Source organism: Micropterus dolomieu, linkage group LG21, assembly GCF_021292245.1.
Source record: "Micropterus dolomieu isolate WLL.071019.BEF.003 ecotype Adirondacks linkage group LG21, ASM2129224v1, whole genome shotgun sequence".
In the NCBI taxonomy this organism is placed as follows: domain Eukaryota; kingdom Metazoa; phylum Chordata; class Actinopteri; order Centrarchiformes; family Centrarchidae; genus Micropterus; species Micropterus dolomieu.
Window position 1 is genome coordinate 32,303,226 of NC_060170.1, and position 27,472 is coordinate 32,330,697.

The 27,472-nt window shown below is 41.0% G+C and overlaps 2 protein-coding genes across 4 annotated transcripts in view; one reads left to right on the forward strand and one right to left on the reverse strand.

The window, feature by feature from the left end:
• The first annotated feature begins 3,401 nt into the window (after positions 1-3,401).
• chfr (checkpoint with forkhead and ring finger domains, E3 ubiquitin protein ligase) lies at positions 3,402-19,129 on the forward strand. 2 transcript variants are annotated; one of them, XM_046034735.1, is made up of 18 exons: positions 3,402-3,558; positions 4,433-4,553; positions 5,273-5,372; positions 5,565-5,674; positions 5,761-5,820; positions 7,161-7,355; positions 8,520-8,603; positions 9,262-9,436; positions 9,566-9,720; positions 10,023-10,185; positions 11,178-11,377; positions 11,628-11,744; positions 12,130-12,213; positions 12,455-12,525; positions 12,680-12,767; positions 12,937-13,044; positions 13,180-13,252; positions 16,290-19,129. In XM_046034735.1, the coding sequence occupies exons 2-18, from the start codon at positions 4,448-4,450 to the stop codon at positions 16,330-16,332; spliced, it is 1,932 nt and encodes a 643-aa protein (XP_045890691.1). In that variant the 5' UTR covers positions 3,402-3,558; positions 4,433-4,447; the 3' UTR covers positions 16,333-19,129. The 2 variants fall into 2 exon arrangements, with proteins under 2 accessions (XP_045890691.1, XP_045890692.1); XM_046034736.1 differs by having other exon boundaries at positions 3,406-3,558; positions 4,438-4,553.
• Positions 19,130-19,458: 329 nt separating this feature from the next.
• The window catches only part of si:dkey-112e17.1, a 22,166-nt gene continuing 14,152 nt past the window's right edge, over positions 19,459-27,472 (reverse strand). For both annotated transcript variants that reach the window (XM_046035952.1, XM_046035951.1), the window contains exons 4-7: positions 26,943-27,066; positions 25,511-25,653; positions 21,559-21,801; positions 19,459-20,907 (exon numbers count right to left, since the gene is read on the reverse strand). In XM_046035952.1, coding sequence (XP_045891908.1) covers positions 20,200-20,907; positions 21,559-21,801; positions 25,511-25,653; positions 26,943-27,066 — 1,218 coding nt within the window. In that variant the 3' untranslated portion in view covers positions 19,459-20,199. The remainder of the gene's footprint in view (positions 20,908-21,558; positions 21,802-25,510; positions 25,654-26,942; positions 27,067-27,472) is intronic.

A 27,472-nucleotide genomic window follows, 5' to 3' on the forward strand; every position in this document is an offset into this window, starting at 1 on the left:
TGATCATGCCTCCATTGGTACCATCGAGGAAATCAGGTCGGCTGAGTCAGTGAACTCTTTTAAGTCCCTTCTTGAAACATACTTTTATAGGAGAGCCTTTCCCGATCTTATTTGGCTTTATTTTATCCCTTTTATTTTATTGTATCTTACTAATTTTATATTTATCTTAAATGTGTATTTTAGTCTTTTCAATGTTTTCATGCTTTAATCTTGTATTGTTATTGTCTCTTGGGTATTATTGTCTTTACACTTGTTAAAGCACTTTGTAACTTGTTTTTGAAAAGTGCTCTACAAATAAAGATTATTATTACTATTATTACTATTATTATTATTATTATTATTATTATTATTATCCCTCTCCAGGTGCATTTGTGCAGCAGCTGAGGATGTGCTGCAGGGTTCCTCAGTTGGAACACAGTGGTGAATCGCTGGTGACTCTGCTTCACCCCATGTGTGCAGATGTGATAGACTCGAAAGCACATCGTACATAGCATGAATGAGAAATTTGATGTGGCTCAGCTTTCCACAGCTCTGCCTGGGTCACTTTCCTCTCGACTGCATTCACCCATCCTGTCAAAGTTCCATGTTGCTTTATTTCCACCAGCCTCTTGTGAAGCAGCCTTGCTACTGCCTCCTGAACAATTTCCTCTGCCCTCCACTTGCTGCCAGATTAGCCACCTTCGGATCATTTGAGTCACTGTACTGAATCACTTCTCTGGCTCTTGTTACCTTGAATACCTCCTCCAAGGTCTTGAAGGGCAGTTACAGTTTGTTGTGGTGTCCGTAGAGTGTGATGCTGCTCAGGCTTCTTGACAGCCCCAGCCATATCCCTTTCCTCAGCACCGTAAATCTTGAATGGGTGGTTGCTGTTGAGCGGAATTCATTCTGGGCCCTCTTCACTCCGGTTTAGCAGACATAGTGAGCATATTCATGGCAGTGTCAGAGATCACCCTGTGATGATGCAGATCTCCACCTTGTTGCAGCTTGATGTAATTGATCCTAAAGTTGCTGTATAGACCTTTAGTCAGTGAGCTGCACCATCATGTGTAGAATAGAGCCATATGCATTTCCCCGTCAAGCCAAAGCACTGATAGGCTGCCCTCGTTCTCTTTGGCCTCCTGATGTGCTGTGTCACCACACTGGTGTGCTCCAGACAGCCTGGCATCCCTGAAATGCCACCCTTCTGGACTGATGTGTCGGTGTAGGTGTTCTTGGCCAGGTAGGTGCACATTTGATTGGAAATGGCACTGAAGAAGACCTTTGCTTTACCACTGCTCTTTGGTTGTTTGAGTAAGGTGTTCTTGTTCAAACCATTCAACTGTAATGCTGACAATGATTGTTGTCATGGCTTGTAACTTCCTATCGGCCTTTCCCTTGACCTTGGTTGACATCTTCATCAAACTGATAGCTGCAGGCCATTTGATCTGTTTCTTGATGTTAGAGGGATTACTTTGCACCACTAAGAAGTTCCGGGCACTTTCGGACGACTCTGGGCCTGGCACCTCCTGGATCTCTACAGGTTGGACATCTGTGCGTTGTGCCGCTCCTGCTCCCACTAGAAACTATATCCTCGATCGGTGGATCAGATTTTGCCAAATGCACATTATCTGCTTGTGGTCGTTTGTTCATAGCCTGGGTGTCATGTTGCTGTGTCCGTCCAACCGGAGTGCTTATCCTCTCCCCCTCTCATGAAACCCTGAGTGTATCTTTCAATTCGATTCATCTGAGCTCTTTCACCCAGAGTTTACTGGTTGTTTAAAAATCATTTAAACCTTGTGTTGGTAAGTACTGTATAAGGCTGAAAAGACAAAAAAAAAACTTTTGATTGATCCTGCCACCAAGTGTTGAGCATTGTATACCCTGTGACTCCCAAACTGCAGTAGATACAGAACTGTGATTTTTGTCTGTTGTTGCATCCCCATTGTGTACATGATTAAAGTGGGTGTGTGCATGAGATACATTTTCTGGACATGAACAGATAATGAACTAAAAATAGATCCAAATGACATCCAAATTGGAGCACTCAGGGACGCTGAATAATGCAGACTCAGCCTGCAGTCCTCACTGTGCTAAAGACACTCGAGGACAGCAGTATTTCTCAAGGACGCATGAGTTTGTTGCTCCATAGACTGCACGTTGCAGGGATGCTGCTCTCCCTGCAATACCTGAAGGGTCTGCAAAAAGGTTATAGACTACATTGCGGCATGTACCAGAAATGTTGCTGTACCTTGCAGAGATAATTACTCTCATTATGTGCGAGGAAGGCATCACCATGTATGAGGTGTTGGACCTTTTAAAGGCCTGTGTGATGTCGGGTAATTTGGTAAAATGTGGTAAATGAGGTTTTACATCTTGGGCTCTTAAATAAATAAATAAGAGATAACTAGGAGATAACTAGGAGATAACTAGGATGTGCAGAGCAAAGATAAAAAAAATCACTGGTCCCAGAACTTGCAAGGTTGATTTTCTCAGCAAAATCAATAAGAGTATAACACCATAAAGGTTTGCATGAAGTTGGACTGTTATATAAATATTTTCACAATACATTTTACTTTTATGGGAAAGCGTTTTGAGTCACTGTCCCATTTTACCTGAATGTATTAGGTAAAACCGGACATTTTTCTTAAGTGAAACTGGCATGTTTCTGGGGTGTAGTTTGAAAGGGAATATTAACATTATTAATATCCTTTGTTGACAATATAGCACCAAGGAAACAGGCATGAACCGTGACAGTCTATTTTACTTGGCAACATCTTTTCCTTATAGACATATAGCAGAAATCCAACAAGTTCTAAAAGTAACACTTAAGGTAGTCTTCAGAATTTATTATAGTTTTCTTGTTTCTTGTTCTTGTCCCAAATCACCTGACTTGACCCCACCTTGTGGAGTATCTGGTGTTCTGGAGGCAATAAACATCACCAACCTACTGAGGCTCAGTATCACTGCATGAGGAGAGGGAACCAATGATGTCTTAGTGACTAAGTCCAAAAAGCTGCATAAAAGATGAGGTTTTGGTAAATCATTCATATTTTGATAAGCTAACAAAAAACTTACACACATTATGTCTGAGTACTAAATGCTATGTGAAGCAGGGAAATAAAGCTAAAATACAGAGGCACTACACAACATACATATCCCATACAGTATAATAACTACAATATAACAGATTGCATTGTCTTGACTCAGAGTATGCCATGTGTATGGAAAAATAAATGTCTCTGTTCTCAAAATGCTTACATGTGTCATTTGTTGCAGGCACTGCTGGCTGGGTGTATTTTGTACTCCACTTTCTTTGTTTTCCAGCATTAACTTCTCTGACACATATTATACCTACCGGCCAATAGTGTCTGTTTTGCTCCGAGGGTGGCAGCTGAGGCACAAACGCACAAACACGTAGTTTTAACCACAAACCCAAACTGCCCCTCCTCCATCAGCTGATAACGGTATATGATGTCAAGGCAGAGCTGGGCAGGAAGTGCACATTGTGCCTAGCTGGATCATGAGGACAAGAAGCTGTTTAATACAAAACTATTGGGACAACAAACTACGCTTTTGACGGTAAAGTAACCCTTTAAGATGTGAGAGAAGTAAAACGTTACGGGCATTTGTGGCTGTTGAAGTGTGTTTCCGATTTCTCTTGGATACAGTTAGGCTGGCTGCTAATGTTAGCAATCGCGTTAGCTTAGTGTTATTATTGAACGAAGTTACGTGTGTTCACGTTAGGTGTGAATATCCCGCATCATGGGCATTATGAAACATTTTGTCAAATTGATAGTTGACGATTGAAATAACTTACCTTTTTCCAATTTGTCAAACATCAATCTTCTAATGCTAAAGGGCTAGTAAGCTCAGAAAAGCCAAGCTAGGTCTCGTTAGCAGCTTTTGCCCCAGTGGGTTCCTCACCAAACTTCATGAGAAACTCTTTCAGTTTAATGTAGGCTTGCTTTTTTGGCAAGCTGCATATCTATCATTATGTTGCTGATCATCTTTTTTTGAATGTTTAAAGATCACTTGTGGTTTCGGCACACTTAAAACATGATATATCCAACAGCACAGGATTTCAAATCAATTTCACAGTCATAAGTGTTACTTAAAATGATAACGTTTTGTGAAACTGTTATGGCTAAACACAACTGTAGGACTTAAACTTTTGTTAAACTTAACAGCCCCATAAGTTGGAGTCTGGATTAATGTGTAATATGAAGCATGGATGCATAGAATAATTAATTTTGCATCTGATATTAGAAACCAGTTGGCTAAGTAACACTTAGTTTGATGTATAAAACAACTAAAGTTAGTGACCACACAAAATGTCTGAGCAGTTCTTATTTACACAGCTTACACAAAATGTGATGGGAGATTTCACTTTCTCTTTGCCTAGATCTGCCCTAGTAGTCTATAAAACAATTGTTTTCTCTAACAATTCTTATAGAAAAGGCAGTGGGAGATGGACAGTTATCGAAGAGGACGACCATGGGGAAAGTTAGTCAAGGTGGACTCCAGTGAAACTGTCCTGCTTTTCAACAGGGAATGCACAGTTGGTAGAAAAAAAGGTATGTTGAGTTTCTGTGTGTTATGGAATGAGCAATAAAGTCTTCAACTTAATCGTATTTCATAAAACTTAGAATTTTTTTTTTATATCCTGCTTTAAAAAGCTGTAAAAGTGGTGATGCCTGTTAACAAAAGACAGCTCTGTCTGTAGCTGTCACTGTCTGGGGCCTTTTAAACCTCCCCCTTGAAAACACAAAGCCTTCTTTAGTGCACCAAACTTAGACAGCTCCTTGTGATGATAACAAAAGGCGTCCATTGAGAACTTGTGCGCAGAATATTAAGTAGATTTTTTCTGTATGGATTTTGCTTAAGAAAAGGTTAGCCCTATATTTCCCCCTGTGTGTGCTTTGTTGTCGAGAGCTTTTGGGGTCTACTTTTTTGCAATGCAAAGCGACTAGCCTTAATTGGTTAGCTTTTGTCTGGGCAATAAAAGCCTTGTCATGAAAAGATGAGATGAAGCTGAATTTGGAAGCAATTCATTTTAAAAGAGAGGCTGAAGATGTAGGGCTGTATTGCCAGATCAGCCAATTGTTTACAAATGGTCAGAGGGGGAGATTTATTATTTTATTTTTATGTGTTGTCATACTCTTAACCAGATACATATATTACCCAAACAAACGGCATAATAAAAGCTGAAAAATGAATTGAGAAGGCTCTGTCTTAGAGTGCCAGTATCTGTATTGTGTTCTCATTGTGATGGTTTATATATTTTTGTTACCAGGATGTTACCTGTCCTTTCCAGCCAACAAATTGGTCTCAGGGGAGCACTGCAAGATTGTGCAAGATGAAGGCTCAGGGCTGGCGTGGCTGGAAGACATGAGGTACTGTGTGCAGAATATTCACCCATCATTGAATGCTACAATTGGAGCATGACATGTATTATGTGTTTGTTTCCTGTTGGACTCAGATGAATAATATAATAAAGTTTTGTAGAGAACTGTTTTATTTGGACATTAAATTAAACACAGCGCATGGTGATCCAGTGTATCCAACTGCATTGTTTTTCTCTGTAGCACTAATGGCACGGTGATCAACATGTCCAAACTAGTCAAAAAGCAAACCCACATGCTGCAGAACGGCGATGTCATCTATTTTGTATACAGGAAAAGTGAGCCAGAACAAAGTGAGTTGTTTATTTTGTTCGCCGTAAGAATAATCTTTGTATGAATAAGAAAGAAAATGCTAACATTTTCTCTTGTCATTGTGTAGACATTGCCTATGTGTACCACTCAATGAATATGGAGCCTGCCATTTCTCAACATGGTTATGGTAAGTAGTTGGGAAATTCCCCACAACTCCTATTGTTGAATGCAACCCCTTTTTATTCCACAGCTATGCTGAACAAAATTATAAACGCAACACATATTTTTTATTTTTTTGTCCCCATTCATCATGAGTTGAACTCAAATATTTAAGACTTTCTCTATGTACCCAAGAGGTCTTTTTCTCTCAAATATTCTTCACAAATCTGTGTTAGTGAGCACTTCTCCTTTGCCGAGAAAATCCACTGCTCGCTAACACAGATTTTGAGATTTGAGAGATTTGTGAACAACATTTGGGAGAAATAGGCCTTTTGTGGATGAGTTGCATTTCAACCAAAGGAACTCGTCGATCGACCCAGGGACCAGGGTCTAAATGTTATTCTAGGGTCTTTATTTTACACCCCAAAACGACGAAAGTACTGGTATATTGGGAGGGGTGGGGCTTGCCTTGCACTGACTTTCTGAATGGGCGAGTAGGCTTTAAATTGAGCTTGTCGGCTGCTTAGTTGCTTGCTCACCAATAAATCACTATCAACAGCCAGATAGCACACAAGTCTCACCGATGTCAGCCTGAGATCGTACGTCGACATTATATTTATAGTTCGGAAATAGCAGCCATTTATAGTTCGGAAATAGCAGCCGTAACTCCCTCAGCGAACTGCTGAGGGAGTTACGCTCCCTCAGGAGGTTTTTACAAAGATCCGAAGTCTGTCTCCTCCTCTCCAAAACAAGCGGAACAGCTGATTACAGCAGTTAATAAAGCTCGTTAAACATCATGTTCCTCAGGCAGACACAGACGTGAGTGCTGCCAGCTGATCTGCAGCTCTTGTCGGCTGGAAATGTTTTAATAACTTTCCAAACTGTTGCGATTTTATGTTTGAGTTTCTTTCTCTGTGCTGGAGTCATTTTATGAACTTGATGGTTTTATCAAGTTTGTTATTAAATTTGTAATGAACTTTATCGTGTCTCTCTTCATTATACTCTCACACAAAAAAGCTGGTCAAGCATAGCCTACAGTTTTTCATTATATTCCAATCAAATCTGATGTTCAGGTGTTTACTAAATAATGCCTCTCCATCGCTTTGTACGGTGGATATATCAGCTGATTAATTTGCCTAATCTTTGCAGGTCTTTAGACCACGGTAGAAATGCACACAACAGTTGGCTGAGGAACATTTTAGTTCGTTGAAAAGAGATCCGGGGGTTTAAAAGTCCCAGGTATTATTGGTCGCAATGCGGCTATTGAGAAAGTCTTAGATCTTTGAGACGAATGGGGGCAATAAAAAAAACAATGTTCAGTGTATTTTGTGCCTCACTAGTAACCCTCACCCTGTATCTGAACTTCAGATATGGAGAGGTCAGCCCACAGTCCTGCTCCACCTTCAGATATGTTGCTTTCTGTGGAGCCTTTAATGCTCACAAAGGCTCCTCGTGATCCAACTCAGGAGGAACCTCAGCCCTCCACCTCCGCTTCCCACTTCTGTATTGGGAGCCCTACCACATCTTCTGGTCCCACGGCAGCAGCAGCCTGTTTTGCCTCTGGTAGGTTCTCTGCTAACACAATGCAGACTTTTTCTTCAGCTCTCTCTCTGGAAATTCACAACAGTTAATCCCTTTTTTATACATTTACCTTTTTGTGAAGTTTTAGTAATTTATGTAGATGAATTGTTTAATGATTGCAGCATCTATCCCTTGGTGTGAGGAATGTTCTCTGTGGTTATGTTCTAGCCTATTTCTTGGCTGGGAGCATTGACTTCCCCGAGTCTCCCAGAGTGGTTGCTTGGTATCCTCATAGCGGTGATAAGACTCCGGCCAAGAAAAAGTCCGGCACACAAACCTCCAGTAAAAACACATGTTGTCTTTTACACTTGAGTTTTTTATACTTTTGGAGAGAGCCAAGCTAGCTGTTTTCAGTCTTTGTGCTAAGCTAAGCTAAACTCCTGGCTATAGCTTCATATATTAAATGGCCAGATGTGAGAGCACTATCAAAATACATAAACCTATTTCTTTTTTAAAGGCACTAGTAGCAACAGAAAAGGATATGTTTGATTAAGTGAGATGATGATGATAATAAGATGGTGGGGTCAGATTCATCCAGCCAACCTCTGTATTTTGTCTGTGTAATAGATGGTGGGTTCACAGTTAAAGGAGCAGACAGAGCTCTGTGCTCTTATTTTTAAATAACACTGATCACAGTCATTGATGAAAACACACCTGCTCTTCAGTACTGAACTTTAAATGAACTCCAGCTGGTGTATATCACACTATCCTCAGCCTGGTGTTTAACTGACGGCGCCGTCTGCTCTCATCTGCTTTGTGCGTTGACTTTTTCCTCCAAAATCCCCACCTGACTATGATTAATTTAAATGTTTTCCTCCGCCTTTACCAATCATTTTAATTGAACCATTTTCACACTATCAAAGTTGCTCCGTAGTGGAGCCGGCTGCAACCTTCACATTTCCTCCCAGCCTTGCAGTGTGCCTGCTGTAAATAGTCATGATGTAAACCGCATTGTAATATTTGATGTGATGAATTTTTATCACAGTAAGAAACATACCAGTACTATCAAGAAATATCTGATATGAAACACCCCTAGTGTAAACTTTTTGAACTTAGTCCTTCCGTAATGTTTGTATGTCAAAGCAAGCAGTTTTAAGTATTAACAACGTTGTTAGATTCTGGGCTGATGTTCTTCCATCTTATCAGGCGCAGCTCAAGATGCTTCCCCAGCACATGAAAAAGACATGGACAACATGGAGCCAGAAAGCAAGAGGAGGAAAACAGATGATGGTAGTTTTTTTGTTTTAAACTTTGAGATTAACCTGGTTTCCTCACATTCAATTGTCGTCCCTTTTTGTGACAGCGCAATGACCAGCACAACAGTTTGGTATTTTCCTGGCCTTAGTATTTGCTCTGCTTGTCATTGTGGTGTTTTTGTGCCGAGCGCATGGTGCACGGGTGGTGGGAGAGACGCAAATGGGTGGGAGGTTCATTCAAATTAGACAGCACAAAGTGAGCTGTCTGTATTTTGGTGGAAATTGGGTATTTGGACTGAGAATAGACTCAGAACCACTTTTGTCCAGACATCCAGACAATAATATTTTTCCTGGAGAAGTTGATTCTTCAGCTGTTGAACTGATGTTCTCATACTTTACTGTGATTGGCTGAGAGGGTATCTATTAGTCACCGCAATGTCTGATCTATATTCACCTTCAGGCAGCCCCTTTGTGCTGCTGCACATACATGAACCAAAATAGCAGTGTGCTCTTGGAGTCGCCCACACAGTCTGTGCGCCTATCACTTTGCACATGTCGTTGCACTTGCACAAATCAAGTAGGGCCCTTTATGTCTTACCAGAGTTGTACTTAGAGCTTTTGTTCCAAACCCCAAACTGGAAAACTGCCAAAAACTCAGTGTAGCGTGTAATATACAGTTATTGTGTTTACAGATAAAGATTATGATTTGGGCCTGCCACACACCTCCGGTACAGAAGTGGTCAGTTCACCTGAGGGAAGTCTTAGGAGTCGTTCATCTAAACCACAAGTGGAAGGGACGAAGACGGACAAGATGGAGGAGACCCTGACATGTGTTATTTGCCAGGACCTACTCCACGACTGTGTCAGGTAAGATCTCAAGGACGGCGCAGAAATTCGAGGTATGGGAGTCGTGCTTTGTGGTCTCGTAAGGCACTTTTCACGTCCACCAAATGCCAAAAGTGTGTGAGTTCAATTCTTCTTTTGTTTTTGCTTTAGCTTGCAGCCTTGCATGCATGTCTTCTGTGCCGCCTGCTACTCAGGCTGGATGGAGCGTTCTTCTCTTTGCCCCACCTGCCGCTGCCCTGTGGAGAAGATTCATAAGAACCACATCCTCAACAACCTGGTGGAGGCCTACCTCATCCAGCACCCAGGTCTGCACAGATAAAGACATTTTTATAGCAATGTTTAATCATGACACATTAGCACCTTTTTTATTGCCTTCAACTGAAAAGGTTCAAAGTGGATGGGAAAGTGGCCTTACATAACATGTTGTCAGTGAAATGCAGCTGTGGCTAAGGGTTTTCTACCAAAGGTGACATGAAAGAGATCCAAACAAGAGGGAAGGAATGGGATCCATGCATGATCTGCTGACCTTGTATAGTTTGCAAAATAGTATCTAATTCCTAAAAAATCTTATTAGATACTGACTTTGTATATTTTTGTGTCTCCACAGAAAAGTGTCGCAGTGAGGAGGACCTGAAGAGCATGGACAGCCGTAACAAGATAACTCAGGACATGTTGCAGCCAAAAGTTGACCGCTCTTTCTCTGATGAGGAGGGAAGTTCAGATTACCTCTTTGAGCTCTCTGACAATGACAGTGACTCCTCAGATATTGGGTAAAAAAGGTTTGGTTGTTTGTATTTGTAAGAAACGTGTGTTCTTTTTGGCACCCGATTCTGAATTAGTGTTGACAGTGTCAATTCGTTTGAATCGTGATTCTTCTCAGCTGGACGAAGGCTTGTCATTATAAACTCTTGTCTGTTTGAACAGAATCTATCAATGTCTCTGTCTGTGTGTTGTTGCTAATATCAGATGAGCAGTGAATCATTCAGAAGCTGGGTTCTCTCGCTTGTTTACTAAAATACTTTTCACTGTTTGGGTTAGCTTGAGAGGAAAATCTAAAACATAGTGATATTTAATCTAGCGGAAGATTTAGGTGGTTGGCTGTCAACATTAATTGACAAACGATAGCTGACTGAAAGTAACATGTTGCATCCGCAGCTCTTGAAGTTACATTTTGCTTACCGTTTTTTTTATATATGTTGATCTGCTCCCTGAATGTTTGCCTAGTTTGTCCCTGCTGTTTTATTTTGCAGCACCTTCCTCACTTCTCAGTAGATTATAGATGAATTTAGTCCATTAAAATTACTGACAGAGACATAACACTGCTGGATGCAAGATGCTTCTTAACTGTAGTTCAACAAGTGGCTCAATTAACTTCTGAACAAGAGATATTTTGAGTGATAAAGGACACTGTTTTACTAATCAGGAGCTACAATATCTACTGCAGATACAAGACTTTGAATGAAAACAATGAGTTAATTTTATTATTATGTTGATGAAAAATGTAATACATTTTGTCACAGATGTCACTTTCAAAGTTTACTTTTTATTTAGTTTTGCTCTCTTTTCATTATGGAATCATTTGTGTTGACCACATGAACACTAGGAAACTATATATTTGTAGCAATGTGTTGCATTGGCTTTAAAATGAAAACATTAGCTGGAGGTTAACAAACCAGGTGTGAAATGTTCACAGGTCTTCAGAAGGCCATAAATGTGAAATGTGAATGTCATTATCATCTTTGGTGGCTTTTTTTGTCCCCAGTCAGCCTCTAGTGATGTGCAGACAGTGTCCTGGCTTCAGGATGGACGTCAGTCAGTTGCTGTTTGCTACAGGTTCAAACTACTGGCTCCCTGGTCTGCCAGCTCCACCTCCCATACCTCCTCCACCCAAACCAGCAACTGAAGAGGGGTCTGCAAAGCCCACAGGGGAGGAGCCCTCAACCTCCTCTGATATCCCCTCAGGTAATTATGAGTGTATATTAGATTTTTAAGATCAGTAGTTAATGTTAAACATTTGACTAGATGGCAAATTTCAAGGAACAGCGTTCTGTTATTGTCCTAACACCAAAAACATTATGCCAGAATTACAGTGGGTTCAGTAACTTGAAAATGCATCTGAAAGCACAACTGTGAAGATCCTCCTGCCTTCCGTTCAGATCTTCACGCCCTAGCTCCCGTATACAATCTTTTTCTGCTCCCGCCCTGTCTGCAGCTCCTCAGGAGTACCGCTGCCCCCCTCAGGGCTGCCATCTCATCTGCACCTGCTGCCTCCAGCCAATGCCAGACAGACGGGCCGAGCTTAACAGCCAGCAGGTTATTGCTCAGCAATGTGAGTGGTCCCTGAGCTTGTTAGTCCCTCTGCAGACATGTAATGTGGCTGATTTTCAAATTATATTCACAAAACTAAAATAACTACAGTGAAATAGAAAGGAAAACAATATTTGTAGATAATATAATCCAGTCCGTGCTGCTACACCTTAATAAGCTATTCAGTATAAGGACATATTTGATATACATACTGTGAGGGAAGCAATACATGTAAAATCAGCTGATATTTAAAGTACAACTTTGCCAGCCGATTAGGTTAGATAGATTAGATTCAACTTTATTGTCCTTGTGCAGAGTACGGGTACAGAGCTGTTGACATGTATGGATAGATTGTTGCACAAACTCCATCTTACACCTTGTATGCATGATGTGCTGTGTGTTGGCAGGTGTGCTGTGCCAGCGACCCTTCTGTCATATGTACTGGGGTTGCCAGAGGATTGGCTGTCAAGGCTGTCTGGCTCGATTCAGCGGTATGTATCTGTTTCAGCAAAATAGCCCCAGGGAGATCTCCACTGTTTGGCTTATTGGTGGGGTTTGACCTGTATGGGCTGATTCTTTTAGTAGGGCAAAATCTGTTATTTTGGATTCTGTAGATTCCTTGAATGTCGGTACCACAAAGATGCAGCCGCAAAATCATCTTTGTGAAGTAGCTTCTCAGATTAATTTGTTGTAGTTTACTAAATGTTTTGTCTTTATTTTTATTTTTTTCAGAGCTCAATCTGACAGACAAATGCCTAGATGGTGTGCTGAATAACAATAACTATGAATCAGAGATCCTTCAGGTAAGATGGACTATTTGTAGAACAAATTCAGCTTTTATCAAGAAACAATAGACTGTATAACTTATAAACCATGCTAAGATTGTAAGATCCCAGAAATACACGTCACAGGTGATGTTAAGGTGCCTTTGTTTGTGTGTTTCCATTCTTCCACCAGAACTACCTGTCCTCCAGAGGCAAGTCATGGAGAGATCTGCTCCAGGAGTCCCTGCAGGAATTACAGCAGGGAAACTACTATCTGACAGGTGAGCCTCTTGAGATCAAAACCCAAGGGACTTTCATTACTCAATAGTTGATGCATTTAGAAGACCCATTTCAAACAATTTCGCCACATTGTCTGTGCTGTGAGTTAAGTCCACACTGTCCCAGTAAAAAGAAAAATTGGTAATAACCTGTGCTTCTTGTGTCTGTCAGATTGTCGTATCTCCGCAAATGCCGTCCTGTGCTTCTGCTGCGGCCTGCGAGCATTCAAGGAACTGGCCTACAAGTACAGACAAAACATCCCTGCAACTGAACTGCCAGGTCAGACAGAAGAAAATAATTTTTGTCAAGTCAATTTTAATGATATTTCAGCTTTTATGTACAGCCTAGACATAATAAGGTTTACTGTTTTTCGACTTACCCACGTAACAACTTAATCTCATGTTCTTTCCTCAGCTGCTGTGAAGTCTCGTCCTGACTGTTACTGGGGACGCAACTGTCGTACGCAGGTGAAGGCACATCATGCAATGTAAGTCCTAAAAAGCACCATGTGACCGCATTCAGTTTTATACAGCCTGTCTGTCCTCTAGTGGTTATAGAGTAGAAGTGCAGCTTCAAACGACTGCAGTTAAATTGTTTAAACGTTGTAGTATTTTGCTTCTCTTCTGTATTACTAGCTTCGTCTTGATTCTCTACTATACAATTTGTGCATCAGTAGTCATAATTTGTACTGTAAACAATTGTCCATCATGCAGCGGGGCCCCACCTGCTTGCACCAGTCAAAAACCAAGGTACTGGAACACAAACAGATGACACTTGGTCAATTCAATTAAAAAAAACTTTATTTATCCCCGTAGGCCAATTCAGTTTTAGCCTGCCAGTCGTATCAAACAAGACAAAGACAACAATCAATCAAGCATTCAGAAACCCTGTCAATGACCTCATGTTGCATTTGGGAACCAGATCTTGTCCTTCACAGAGAATCCATAAAACCAGCAGATTAAAGAAAATGTAAAAAGACTTTCAATAAACGAAAAATAAAAGTTACATAAGATACTCTGGGAAACCATTAAAAGAATTTAGCTTCCGCATCAAGTGGATTCTTTTGTTGTCCCCGCTTCTGTGTTCGAGTCAAACATGGTTCCTAAGTATTTATACGTCTCTACAGTTTCAACATTTTCTCCGTGAATCATGCTGGCTTCTGGGTTAAAACGGTTCTTCCTAAGAACCTTCCTGAAGAAGTGACGATAGGGCAGTGTCATCAGAAAATTTTGCAAGGTAGCTCGCTACCCTGCTGGGAAGTCCTGCAGCTGCCTGTGTACATAATAAAGAGCAAATGAGAACGGACAAAGCCCTGCGGAGAACCTGTATTTGAAGTGATGATACCGGACATGTGGCCATTCACAAATACCTGCCGGAGTCTGTCTGTAAAGAGGGAAAAGGGAAAAAAAAAAAGTTTAAGAGCAACTATAAAATCTGATCAGGTAAATTAAAATAAGAGGCTGCATCTTGTGTTAAAGCTGAAGAAAAATCATCAAATAAGTCTAGCATTTGATTTGGGATTTTCAAGGTTCTTGTATAATCTGTCTGCAATGAAAATCATCAGTCATCCACACCTTTCCCAGCTTGATAGGCAAATTGTAGTGGATCTAGTTTGCCAGTTTTCAGTATTTTCTCGCCTAACTGGTCTGAATTTGTTCAGTTTTCTTGGATTATTGGATTTTGGGACAGGTATTATAGTTTGATGTTTTCCATATGGCTGGAATCTGAACACACTCGATGCACATCTGAAAGTGATGTGAACCCCTCGCTGAGCTGGTCCCCCACAGTGACGCAAAGTGTGTCCACAGATGGAATTGGGGCCAACAGCTTTACATTTTCTTGAAAAGATTTGTGACAGTTCCTGGTGTTATCACTAGATCATTCTGTGGAACCAAAGATTCCCGCAGCTTAGAGATGTCATTCACAGAGTCCGACCTTTCAAAACGAGGGAAGAATAAATTAAAGCCATTTGCCAAGTCAGCATCATCCTCACCATTTACATGAATGACCTGCTTGGTCACACAGGAAGACTGATTAATTGATGCCATGGATTTTATAGCTATCCAGGCTGCCCTGAGGTCCCCTCTACAATACAGACTTTAAATTTTGGCTCTCCTTATTTCGTCTTTAACTTCTCTGGAAACTGCTTTTTTCTCCAGGGGGTTTCCTGAATAAAAAATATTCTTTTTATTAATGGCCGCTTTAAGTTCCTTAGTCACCCAGGGTTTATTATTTGGGTAAGTAAGCACTTTTGTAGTTGGGATTACAGAGTCCATGCAGAATGTGATGTATGATGAAACAGTGTCTGTGAGTTTACATTATTAATATCATTTTAATTTAATTAATAAAAAGAATTTAAATTTATTAATATCATCGCAACCATCATAAAAACATTGCCAGTCTGTACACTCAAAGCATGCCTGGAGAGAGGAGATGCTGGCCTCTGACCAGATCTTCACTGTCCTTTCCTCCCGCTCCAGGCGCCTGAAGGAGGGCTTGTATACAGGCATGAGTTAGACACTGCTGTGGTAAGAAGCACCAAAAGAAAGCATGGGCAGAGATTTCTAAGCCCTGATTACTGAGCCATAGCATAAATCCAGCATGTTGTTCTTCCGTGTGGTAGAACAAGTCACATATTGTTCATACGCCCTTAAAGTCTTTTTTTTTAGATTGCAGTCATTAAAATCTCCAAGGGTAAACTTGGGTGCCTCTGGGCAGATGGCGACCCGCTGGCCAGCAGCTGTGGCGTTGGATCGTGGGTGAATGTACAGTAATGTGTAAAAGAGCTGTTGAAATTCAGGAAATTCACATATCTTCTCTCTGATCACGACAGTGTTACAATACATTTTTGTTTACGCCGAAGCACACGCCTCCTCCTCGGCTTGTGATACGAATTGGGCTTCCAAACCCAGTTAAGTTCACAAGACAAGCAAGTCTCTTGCTTCCCCTTTTAAAGTTGGCGGATGTTTCCAGCTCATCTATCTTGTGTCTGATAGACTGAACGTTTGACAGCAGGACTGAAGGAAGTGGTGGTAGTTTGCGGCGTAAACCACCACTTCTTCCTCCATGGTCATATCTCTGAAATCATAAAGGTCGATGTGATATTTGTGACATTTAATCATGTGTTTAAAGGAATGAAATATTTATGATATTTCAGAGCATTTATAGATGATTTAGAAAAGGCGCGCCTTTATTTATTTTTAAATAGCATGTTGTTACAGCCAACTGGATGGATATCGTCCAAAAATGTCTTGGTTTTTTTTTTTGCTGAGTCATAAATCTGAGAATAGTCCAGGCTGCACTTTGGAAGACAGGACATAGATGTGAGACACAGTGCCAGCCCTGTGCATGTTGTTCACTTATTTTACCACTAGACGGAGTCCTTGTATAAAATTGGTGCTATAGTTCCTAATGTCTACTGTGAAGACCTATTTAAGATGCTTCATGTAATCTCATCTCTGTGGTTTTGTGTGTTTTACATGCAGCTCTTAATATATCTGGTTTCTTTTATTTTTTCATTTCAGGAAATTCAACCACATATGTGACCAGACACGTTTCAAGAGCTGAAGAAGCAGAGTGGTTTGTTTCTTCACGTGTCAAATGTAGATAACTGAGCATCTCGTAAACACGATCTTATTAAGTTTTGTTGTGTCCATTATAGCCAACTGCCTTCCAGATGTTATGCAATAATCTAATGCCGAAATTACAATCAGTATCCATTTACAATAGTGACCTGTGTCTTACCTGACACAGGGCTGTGTGAAATAATACTATGCACAACAACATTAAAGTTCAATGTTTACAAAAGGTTTAAGATGGTTTTTAGAGTCATGACCTGTTAGGGGCATTTAACACCAGCCTTTATTTAAATTTAGATAGATTTTGGCTGTAGCTCGTCTGGCAGGTCACCAACCATCGGAGTAATTTATTTGTTAAAAATGCTTCCTGATATGTCCTCTAGCCTGTGACAAAAATGTTGGTTTTCTCAGATTAAGAGCGAGTGAGGCATTTATGTGCGTTTACACATGTTAGTGAGCATGTTTTCCATTATGTCCTCCTCCAGTCTTGGCAATTGAGGCTTATAACACCTTTTTATTTTTCTTGCTTTCTTTAATTGTGAACATGTGAAGAACGCTGAGTTAAGAATCCTGGGCTTCTACCACATAATGCCGAAGAAATAATACGTATCAGAGTAAAGTGATGCAGAGAATTACCGTAATAAACTCTGAAGCACCGTTCTAGGCAAGACCCAACCTTGAGACTATACTATAAAATGTGTACGTGTCTTACCTTTAACTTGTTTTCGCCAGGGTATTACTGTGTTCCCAGACAAGGGCAAAAAGCCACTTCAAAGTCCTGCATATGTACTAGTTTAGGTTCATAATCCCAGGGGATTGGAAAGGGATCACTGTGCTGTCAGAGGTTACCGGGGGCTCTGTTGTATTATTTTGCTCTGGATAATCATCTCCAAGGTGATTAAAGTAGTGTAGAAGGGATGCTTTCTCAGAGCCTTGTAGTAAGGACTAGGCTCTAATGAAATGCAGTTACTCCATGTAGACTCTTGAGAGGAAAAAATAAACTGCACTCCTGGCAACCAGTAACGGTTAAATATGCTGAAGGTGAGGTTGCCTTTTAGTGGAATTTTGCAGGATGCACTTGCAAAACCAACGGCGTAAATAATTTTGCCAGTACAACACTATGTTCTGTTAAATTGTCACTTATGTTCCCATTATACATGTTATTGCTTACCTTGCAAGAATTATATAGTTTTTTCAGATATTAGATTTTTCTGTTGATGTTTTAGGGGATACTAGTTGGGGTTTTGTTAGCTTTTCTCTGGTTCCTCAGATACACAAAGCTGCTGTTTTTTGTTTTTTATTGCAGGTAAACCATGTTTTGCTGGTTAGACAAGTTCTGTATCAACATGTTGAATCTGGTGACCTCACATTTATGACTATCATCACCCAAGTGTCAGTTAGACCCCATCATGCAAACATGCACAGCTACTAGAAATTGACAAAATCAGTCTGCGACTTACTTAGTCCAGTCAGATAAGAACATCCAGACATTAGTTTCAAGAAGCCTTATACAGTATGTTGAAATACACAGATGAAGTTATAGTCTTGATGTTTGCCTTTTTTGTAGGATCACTATTATTGGTGTGTAGAAAATGCTGGTGGGTAAGAAGTAGGATATGTTAAAAGCAGGCCTTAGCATGCGTCCAGTACATTTTGTATTTCACACACAAATGCTGGTCTTAGTTTTACAATTGATTTTAGAAGAATACATACTAAATATGTCTAAAAATGTTTGCTAGGTGTGATTTTATACTGGACAGCTGAGGATATTTGCACATACCTTGTCTCACAAATGGAAAGGCGTCTTTATAAATTGACATGGTTATAATATGAACATACTGTCTTTATCCAGCGTGAGAGATGTCAGTACTCTGGCTCATCATAAGAGTTTTATTCCAAAATGAGATCATGTACATCATCAGGAAGAAAGAAGATGATGTTTTGGAATGTAGCCCTTCATATTTTCATTGTAAATGTTAGTGGCAAAATCGGCATTTTCCTAGCCTCTGGCTGAGCTCCTGAGTTACTTTGTAGTGGTAGAAAGGTGGTTTATGTGATCTTATTGTTCAAAATGTTTTTTTTTTTTTACCCCTGAAGTCATGGTGGGTCCACACTGGCATTCCTTAGCAGCTCAGGCCCTCTGCAAAAAACCCGGTCGATAACGCGTCAGAGCGGCTGGGTTTTAATTATTCCCTACCGGCGATCTGGGCACCCTAAGCCAACAACAGTCCCAAGCCGCTCCAATCAGGAATTTGTATTAAAGAGGCTTTAGAGGGGTGCCTTGCATTCTCCCTGCAGGGTATGTTGTATACTAACGCAAATATTTACTCACTTTGTGTGCAAAAGTCTAGACCAGGCTGCTCAGCAGTATGGAAGAGGCAGGTTTCATTCTACCTCATCGCAGCTCCCAAGAATATGGGTGACTGAACAGGCATCAGAGTCGGTCACATCAGTGCAAAGCTCGGCATGCATTCTCAATATGAGCGATTGAAGTCCTTACTGATGCCTGTAAACTTTGTATGCAATGCACTATTTGAACTGTTAGTCTAGATTATAACCAACCTATAGTTAATTATAATAAAAAATTAAAGTAGCACTAGGCACATGCAAGTTGTTGACAAACATTTGAGAAATGCCTCTTTACCCTGTATATTGTATTAGCAATGCTGAAATTGTCTTTGAAATATGGATCAGATTTGCTTGTTAATCTAAACAAATCAAATTAAAAGACTGATGTAGAAGTTGACTTGCTTTTGTCAATACCATAAAAGTCTCTTGCATATTTACTGTGTTGTATATTTATTCACTCTGGATTTTTCTATGAGGGAAAGAAGTATGTGTTATTCTAAAAGGTTAATTAACTTTTTCTGTGGAAAAAACTTGACATTAGGAGTACAGAGTAGCAAATAATTATCTGTAGTGTCACCTATTGTAAATGGTGTACAAGTAAATAGAGTAAAGTCATGTTTTTCCAAATGGCACATCCAAAAACTCTTAACAGGTGCTGGATCACAAAACTAAAGTCAGACAAAAGATCAGCACAAAATCCTGACTTTTCTAGTCCCCCCCAAAAGTTTGAGGTTCATGTAACATCTTGCATCAAGGACACACCATGTGAATGACATAGCCTTTATTCAAACTTTACATCAATTCACAACTTATTTTAAATACTATTGTGATGGCTAGTTCTCTTTTATACTATTAGTGTGTATAAGTGTTTTTTTTTTCTTTTTTTTTAATTTTCCCTTTTATAATCCAGTATGCACCTTAGGAGTACATACTGTATGCATACAACTGTTGCAGCATTAATTGTACGGTCTATGCTCTGAAGAATACTTTTGGGTGATAAGTAATTGTATAAGCATTTATGAGCCTGTGCTAAAAATAACCACATGAAGAACCACATTAAGGAAAAAGCAGAAGGCTGGCACAAGGCAGCGCAAAATCCACAATGAATGATCTATTGAAAACAAAGTGCAATTGTTGGAGTGTTACAAGTCATGGAATAGCGTCATACTGGTTAATAAATCTGGTTTTGTGTGCTCATAAGAGTTGGGGGGGTTATAGTGTACTCACTCAGAAAATACTTATGTTTGTAATCGGTCACCTTTTTTTAAACACATAGTAGCACAGCATTATTCCATCTTTGTCCACGACTTTATAAAAATAGAAAACAACTAGAGAGAAGAATACATTTGCCAGCAGGACGCTACAATATATGTAGTAATTATTTTTGTAAAAGTTGATTTCAGAAATTAAAGAAGTGGGTTATATATTTCACAAAGAGGCACTAACAGAGTTCAGAAATGTATAACTTGCCCACCAGAGTCTCTGCTCTTTTCACCAACTTTAAAGGTCACATCTGGTTGGTCACACTGCAGAGCACTGTGGACTGACTGAGGGACGGCTGGCTGCCACCGACTGTGTTTGACTCTGTCATGGTGGTGAGTGCGTTGGAAGGGAATGGACCAACCCCTCCTGACACCTGGCTCCCCCATGGCCTCCACTCCGGTCTGGCCCTTTGGCCCTGAGGGCTTAAGCTGGTACTTCCAACAGCAGGCCTCTTTCCCTCATATGTCCCCCTAACCAATCCATTCAGCGTGGCGGAGGCCGACGTCTGGTCCAGGTGCTCAGCTGAGACCAGAGGCTGCCGGTCCTCCTCCTCAGAGATGGCAAACACCGGCACGCTGATGTGATCTCCCTCGCCTGGGAACTCACGCCTCTTTCCGGCCTGGCCACTCTCAATCTGACACTGGGTGGAGGGAGAGGAGCCAGAGCTGGATTCTTCGGGGGAGCCCTGGGCATGAGGAACCCCAGAGGCCTTTGTTGGGTCTGCTGTCCCGGAAAGCAGGCCAAAGCAAGGCCCTGTGAAGCGTGAGCGCCGCAGGTTGCTGGTGGAGTTGAGACGCCGCTGCCTCTGGGCGGGCTGCGTAAGGGGGTAGGACGCATTGCTGATGGATGAGTCTGAGATGGTGCTGTTGTCTGCCTTGGCCTCCAGGTGAACATCAGAGAAGACCCTCCTGCTGTCCTCCCCTCTGCAGTCAGCTACCAAACTGGATGGAGCCTGGAATGATATGAGTGTTTGTAGACCCACCAGACTTTTCAGACATTTAGACTTGTCGCAGAAAGAAAAGCACACGCGTAATTAATTAAACTAAAGATGGTTCCATTCCATTCAAGTGTCGCAGTAACCCACAACCTATAACATCTAAACAGAATGCAGCCGTTTTTAATATTAAAAATTATACCTGCGCTTTTATTCATGCTATGACAACACAGGAAAATGCTAAGTGGCATTCATAAGTATATAGGTATGATGCATTTTATTTTGGAAAACAGATTTCTTCCTGCTATTGTGGTCATTTCAAGTCTTAAAATCTTGTTTAACAAATAACAGGATAAAATAATCTGTCAATTCAAATGGATTGTGTCTTTCCACAGACATTGTCCTGGTAAAATCAAAAGTATCTGCATCATTAAGTACCACGAGAAGTCAGTGAGATTTGCTTTTTGTACTTTTGGTCAAATTACCCTTTAAGTCAAATAGGAATACCTTATCAAGACATCTGTAAAGGCAAGGTCATTTATATAGGAAACAAGTCAAATTAACTGACTGCAACACACTAATGCACCAACCATTCCTCATCAACCTCACATGGCATAATCAGTCCTGAGTGTTAAAAAAGAAAAACATCAAAAAGGTTCTAGTACTGACGCTGTCCACCAGCTTGGTGAAGGGACTGGTGGAGTTCCAGCTGCACCACTTCCTATGCAGTTGCGGCAGTGGAGGGAGGAAGTCCTGGAAGGTGCGAACGCTCCATGCTCTCGGTCTGGAACAGCTGCCACTACTGTCTTTGGCAGACCTGGCACCAGTAGGTGAGGTGGTGGAGTCTGGTGAGGGCCAATCACCTGCAGGGCCGGGACCAGTGTCACTGTGCCGCAGGAACCTCTCCCGCTGCTGAGAGAGACAGATTGTATACATTTAAATGGAGTAATCTGGGCCTGTCTGCAGTGGGCACCAACAAAGAGGCTTTAAAGTGACAAAGACTCAAAATATGACTGTGGTGGACTATAACTGTCTCATGATATTAAAGAGAAACTTTAAATGTTTATTTAGATGTCCAATCAGTCTTGATGGTAAATGTAGTGAGGTGAAGCAAAAAAAATAATCCTCATTGTGTGCTATATTAACTGAGAAAGCAGAGTTCTCCTGCTGCAACATCTGTTGGTTCTTCCAGGACCAGTGTCGTCATTTGATGTATACAGCGACGTAGTTGGAGGCACAGAAAAACTACAGGCAATTTTATCTTGGATTTGGCATCTCAAAAAAATGAGTGCAGTGTATATAATGGATGAGGATGCATTTTACAGTGTTTTGACTGACTTGGATATTCAGCCGTATTTATTCGAGGCAGAGTATACAGCAGAGGAAATGCAGCAGAGAGGCTGCCACTGCAGTCTCAGCCATGCAAGAGCAAACACCAACTGGTGGGTCTTTGCTCAAATTGCCCTCCGATGCCAACACAAACTGAATCATTCTGCTGCAATGAATTTCAGCATGGGCAACTTTTATTGGATGCTGTCGCCGAAGCCAATCCAGAGAGAGACCACGCGTGTGTTACAATGCATCAATGTTTTACTCCTCACTTGGACAGAGGTGTGCTTCAGACCTTCTTCAGGATCCCAAAGATAAACTGGAAAAGACAAGGAAGACCAGCAGGGCTGAGAGGGCAGATGACCATTGAGTGAGTATTTTTGTCACCCAACTATGTTTTGGCCAACACAGTAATAGCTAACATTATAGGCTATGGGGCAATGCTGGACTAATGATGTAATACTGAGGGGTAGTCAAGAGAAACTGTGTGAACGTTTAGCCTATTTGAAGCCAACTAAATAACAAGAGTAATGGGTTGGATGCCAGTAACTGGTTTTTTTATGTTGCCTTTTAGCTTCATTGTTATTCACAAGCCTGCTGATTGGGGGTAGGTGTCAGAAGCGTGCGTACAATGCATCCTGGTAAATATAGGCACTGCTGGCCTGGCTCTGAGGAACTTATGGCCATCTATACCATCAACATTGACTGGACATCCACATATAATGTGGCAAAATTTCCCCTTAAGAGCTGCCTGAAAAATGATTATTTTGTCTCTGTTGTTAATGTTCCCCAACTCCAATACAAAGTGTTGAAAAAAAAATACATGTGTAGCAAACAAACCTTCCCAGTAAGAACAAAGGTAATGGGTTGGATGCCAGTAACTGTTTTTTTTATGTTGCCTTTTAGCTTCATTGTTATTCACAAGCCTGCTGATTGGGGGTAGCAAGAGTGGTCTTGTCTTTTTGACCACTCTTGTCAAAAAGACAAGAGTGACCTAGAGAAAATAAACAAACTAATTAGGACTGAAGAGACGACCACTCAACATAAAAAGCTCACATATCAGAGGTGGCATTATGCTCAAGCACTCAACTGTAGCTACAATGGTCAATTACCAAATAATTACATCCCAAACCCTCAAATAGTTGTATCATTGCATGCACTATACTTCTTCCTCACACCTGAATTTCTCCCTGCAGATTGTGTTGTGTACTACATTAATGGATTAACAAGACGGAACAGTGCTGATTAGCTTGGCCTGCTCAGTCACACAGCCAGCTAAGCATGTGTGGCTCAGGTACAAATCTCAATCTTTATTTATTAAGTATATTAAAGCTGTCAAGAGAACAGCAGGGGCTTTGGAATGATTTTAGTCACATTTGTGAATGCAGAACCCTTGCAGAATTGTACATTACAGACCCCAACAAATTCTATATGAGGGGACACTTTACTGTGTTGAGACTTGTATAGGTCATATTTGCTTGAGCAACCAGGAGAGGCTAATTGTGATTGACAGGTTAGATGTGCAAAGGCCACCTTATCCTTCCTGATCGGTCAGCTGCTGTTGAGCAGGGGAGGAGAAAGGTTTTAGGGGTTGCAACCATCAGACAGAGAACGAGTCCAGATAATCCTTCACACAGAGTCACTAGCAGCTAGCTTTGTCTAGACAAGAATTAGCTAGGGGTTTAAATAAAATGTTCTTTTGGTTACTAAAGCCCCACAAACACAATAGCTAGCAGCTTTAGATTTGACACACAGGGTGAGAAATCAGCCTCCCAACACATTCGCTTACCTGTTAAGGGGTATCTGCAGAAGCACGACATACTCAGAAACAGTTGAATTCAGTCGCTTTAATTTTGGATAGAGAGGAATGTACAAAGCCACAGACTTCTCTTCCTTGATCTCATCACCCTGCCTACAGCAAGAGGGTTTTTAAGGTCTTCTAGTTGCTTTATTGTCTTCTTAGAAGGGGTCCTTTGTTACAAAATGTTATCAAAATGGGCTTCATGGCTTAATGCACATGTACATATTTGGTGGTGTGTGGCATGAAAATACCTCACTAACCTGAAAGTTCACCTGTCAGTGACATTGAGAAGATGGATTGTTGTTGTCAGTGTTAGCCCAAGCAACATTTCTCAAACATTATTTACATGGATGTCTGCATAGAGGACACACACAGGCAGACCACACACTGTGTGCCAAAGCGTGCATGACACACAAACATACACACAATTGGAGCTGGGAATCTGGCTCTGTAGATAATACTCCATTAGCCTAGGCTGCAGAAAAGCTTGCCAGTCCTTCAAAAAGCTGCCAAGGCTGTTTCATGCCAACTCTTATTCCAAGAGAATACAAAAGAGAGCAGAGAAAAAAATGCTTGGTCTAACCGTTGCTTCTTCCTCAACACTCATCCCATCTTTTAATTATCCTCTTTTCCCATTTGTGTCCTCATAGTTTTCATAGTTTTACACTGTACCATGCGTATGCCAATAAAATGGTGTCAGTCTTATTAGGAACACTCGTTCAACTCTAATCAACGAATGCCCCGTCACTTCTGATGCTCTTTGGTTCAGGGATCGTTTCCCCAAAGTGAGGAGATCAACCACTGAGAGTTTGGCCTTGAGATTAAATAGACAATTTCAAAGGCCACTGTTTAGCATAATCAACTCTACTTTCAGATAGAACTTTTTTTCTACACATATCTGGAGAAGTGATGAAACACAACTATAACTATAGCTACAGGCACAGTGGTGCTTTGAGCTAAATACTAATGTCAACATGCTACCATGCTGATGTTTAGCAGGTATAGGGATCACCAGAATTTGGGGCTAAAGAATGTCTACCAAATTTCATGGCAATCCTTCAAATAGTTGTTAAGATATTTCACTCAAAACCACAAAGTGTTGTAGTACTCGAGACTGGTCTTCGACTTGAGACACTGGTCTTAAGACCACTTTTTGAAGGTCTCTGTCTCATCTCGCACTCGACCGCATTTAGTCTTGGTCTTGACTTGGTCTCTGTTTGGGCGGTCTTGACTACATCCCTACATAGAGGAGTCAGGGGATCCTCCTCTGGGGATCGTGAATGTCTGCACTAAATTTCATGGAAAAGCCATTCATCGGTTGTTGACATATTTCAGTGAGGACCAAAGTAGTGGACTGGCCGACTGACATTGCCAACTATAGAGCCACACTGCTAGCATGTATATTTCTCCTCAGTGTTTAGTTTTGGAGCAAGTAATGTTCTAAGTAGGTGACAACATAGACAACTGTATTGGCATGAAACTGAGCCTTACTGTGTGAGGTGAGAAGACTAGCCTGCTTGGGCTAGCGGCTGGAGATACAATGAAAACCTCATCTGCACCAAGGTCGAGTTCAGTCAAACCACTGCAGGAGAGATCCACCTCTGCATTCTGGGAAATGTCACCGCCAGCACCGACTACACAAACACAGAAAAATAATTCGACACAAAATATACTGACAACATTGATAAGCACATTTTTAAATTGTTTTATTGAACTGCAATAGTGCTTGTATGTATGAGATGGAGTAGTTGGGCAGTTTGGGAGTAGTGGCATTAATTATGTGTAAATTCAAACTTTGTACAATAAAAACAGTTTACCTATTAATATTTAATTTCTGCCAATGCTCCACATTGGTTTCCTGGTGCCTACTTCTTTAAGTAAGGACTGTTTGCCACTCCGCAGAGCTCATGATGTTGTACTGCAATTTAAATGGTTCAATGAAACGACGTGCAGAGTACGCTAAACTCAACCCCACTGTTTATAAGCTGTGTCTTTTGGTGTAAACTCCTTACACCATGACTGGAGCACACCGAGAGGGGGACTTTACTCCCCTGTTGTACAAAGTACTCCCAGGCTGCGTTGTGGGTTAAATGCCACAACCCACAAATCTCTCAGCCTGGGTTTAGTCCCACTGAGAGAGAGAGAGAAGCCAATAGATTGTTCCAGGATCAAGCCTGTGTGCTGCTCCAAATGAATGCAATTTTCCTTTCCATTTAAAAACTGTACAGATCCAGAGTCACACAGTTCATTTAAAGTATCGTACAACAATGGTGATTCAGCCCATAACTGGTTCATAAAAGCTTGTAATACTCAGTGTTAGGTAAGTCTTGCCTAGGAATATCCTGTTTTTAATTTCCAGAATCTTCAGTGGAAATTTGCTTGGACTAAATAGAAGAAGAACTGGGTAGTTAGCATAAAAAGAGATAACCACCAAAGATGAACATACAGAGAAGGAACATCACCTAGAGATACTAAGCTCACACTGTTTGATTGACAAGTCATGTCCTGAAAACGTCACAGCAATTGAGGCACATTCCTCAAAACCCAGGGCCTCGCTTCTAAATGACTGCACTAAAACTTTATCAGATTACTGCTTTGCCAAGAAATGAATTAATGGCAGATTTATATTCCTGAAGGTATTATTATCATTCCTAAAATTATTCTAGTCATAAGTCTAAACACGTTGCATAAATATAAATCAAAATGAATGACATCTACAGTAATGTGTAATTTTGGGCTTTTGGTGCTTGCTGCAGTAGTCTATATCTTAGAAGTTTGCAAGAGGAACAGAGACCAACCACAATATGGATTAAACATCTTCAGCATATACAGCACCTTTAATTGATTTGTGGGGCCCATTATCAGTAGTCCAATATATCAGTCTATCCATTGTGTCCATGCATTCAGGTGTGTGTCGTCCAACCTGCGTGTGGTGGGCTGTCGTTGTTGTTGTCCTGTTCTATGGTCGCCTCCATGTTGGTGTGATTCTCAGCCATCAGCTGCAGCTCGCTGACCTCAGCCCCAGTGTTCTGGACTCCTTCTGGCACCTACAACAAAAGCACACAGCACGGTGCCATTCGGTTTTTATACACAGTGCTTCATCCTGATACAAGCAGTGCAAACATGTGCAGTACCAGTGTTCCCAGAGGGGATAAAGCCCCAAAGCCAGCACAGAGCCACAGCACAGCAGCAGTCAACACCAATTCATGTATACATATTTTACAAAGACAACTATATCAGTAACAGTGATATCTTATTTCAAGAAACAATCAAAATTGATGCAGAACAACCAGAGATTTCTTTCCCCCCCCCCCCCACAACGCCTACTTATCAAAACTTGGGACCTACATTACCCACAATGCAACTCAACCTCCTATAATTCAGGTCACAGATTCAGGAGTGTTATGCTAGCAGCAGCTCTATGTTAAATTCTTTCCAACTCCACACCCCAGA

Excerpts from the sequence above, each read along its gene's own strand:
- chfr (XM_046034735.1), top strand. The coding sequence starts at position 4,448 with ATGGACAGTTATCGAAGAGGACGACCATGGGGAAAGTTAGTCAAGGTG. Across the intron at positions 4,554-5,272 it reads CACAGTTGGTAGAAAAAAAG|GATGTTACCTGTCCTTTCCA; the intron begins GTATGTTGAGTT and ends TTTTGTTACCAG. Across the intron at positions 11,745-12,129 it reads GCAGGTTATTGCTCAGCAAT|GTGTGCTGTGCCAGCGACCC; the intron begins GTGAGTGGTCCC and ends GTGTGTTGGCAG.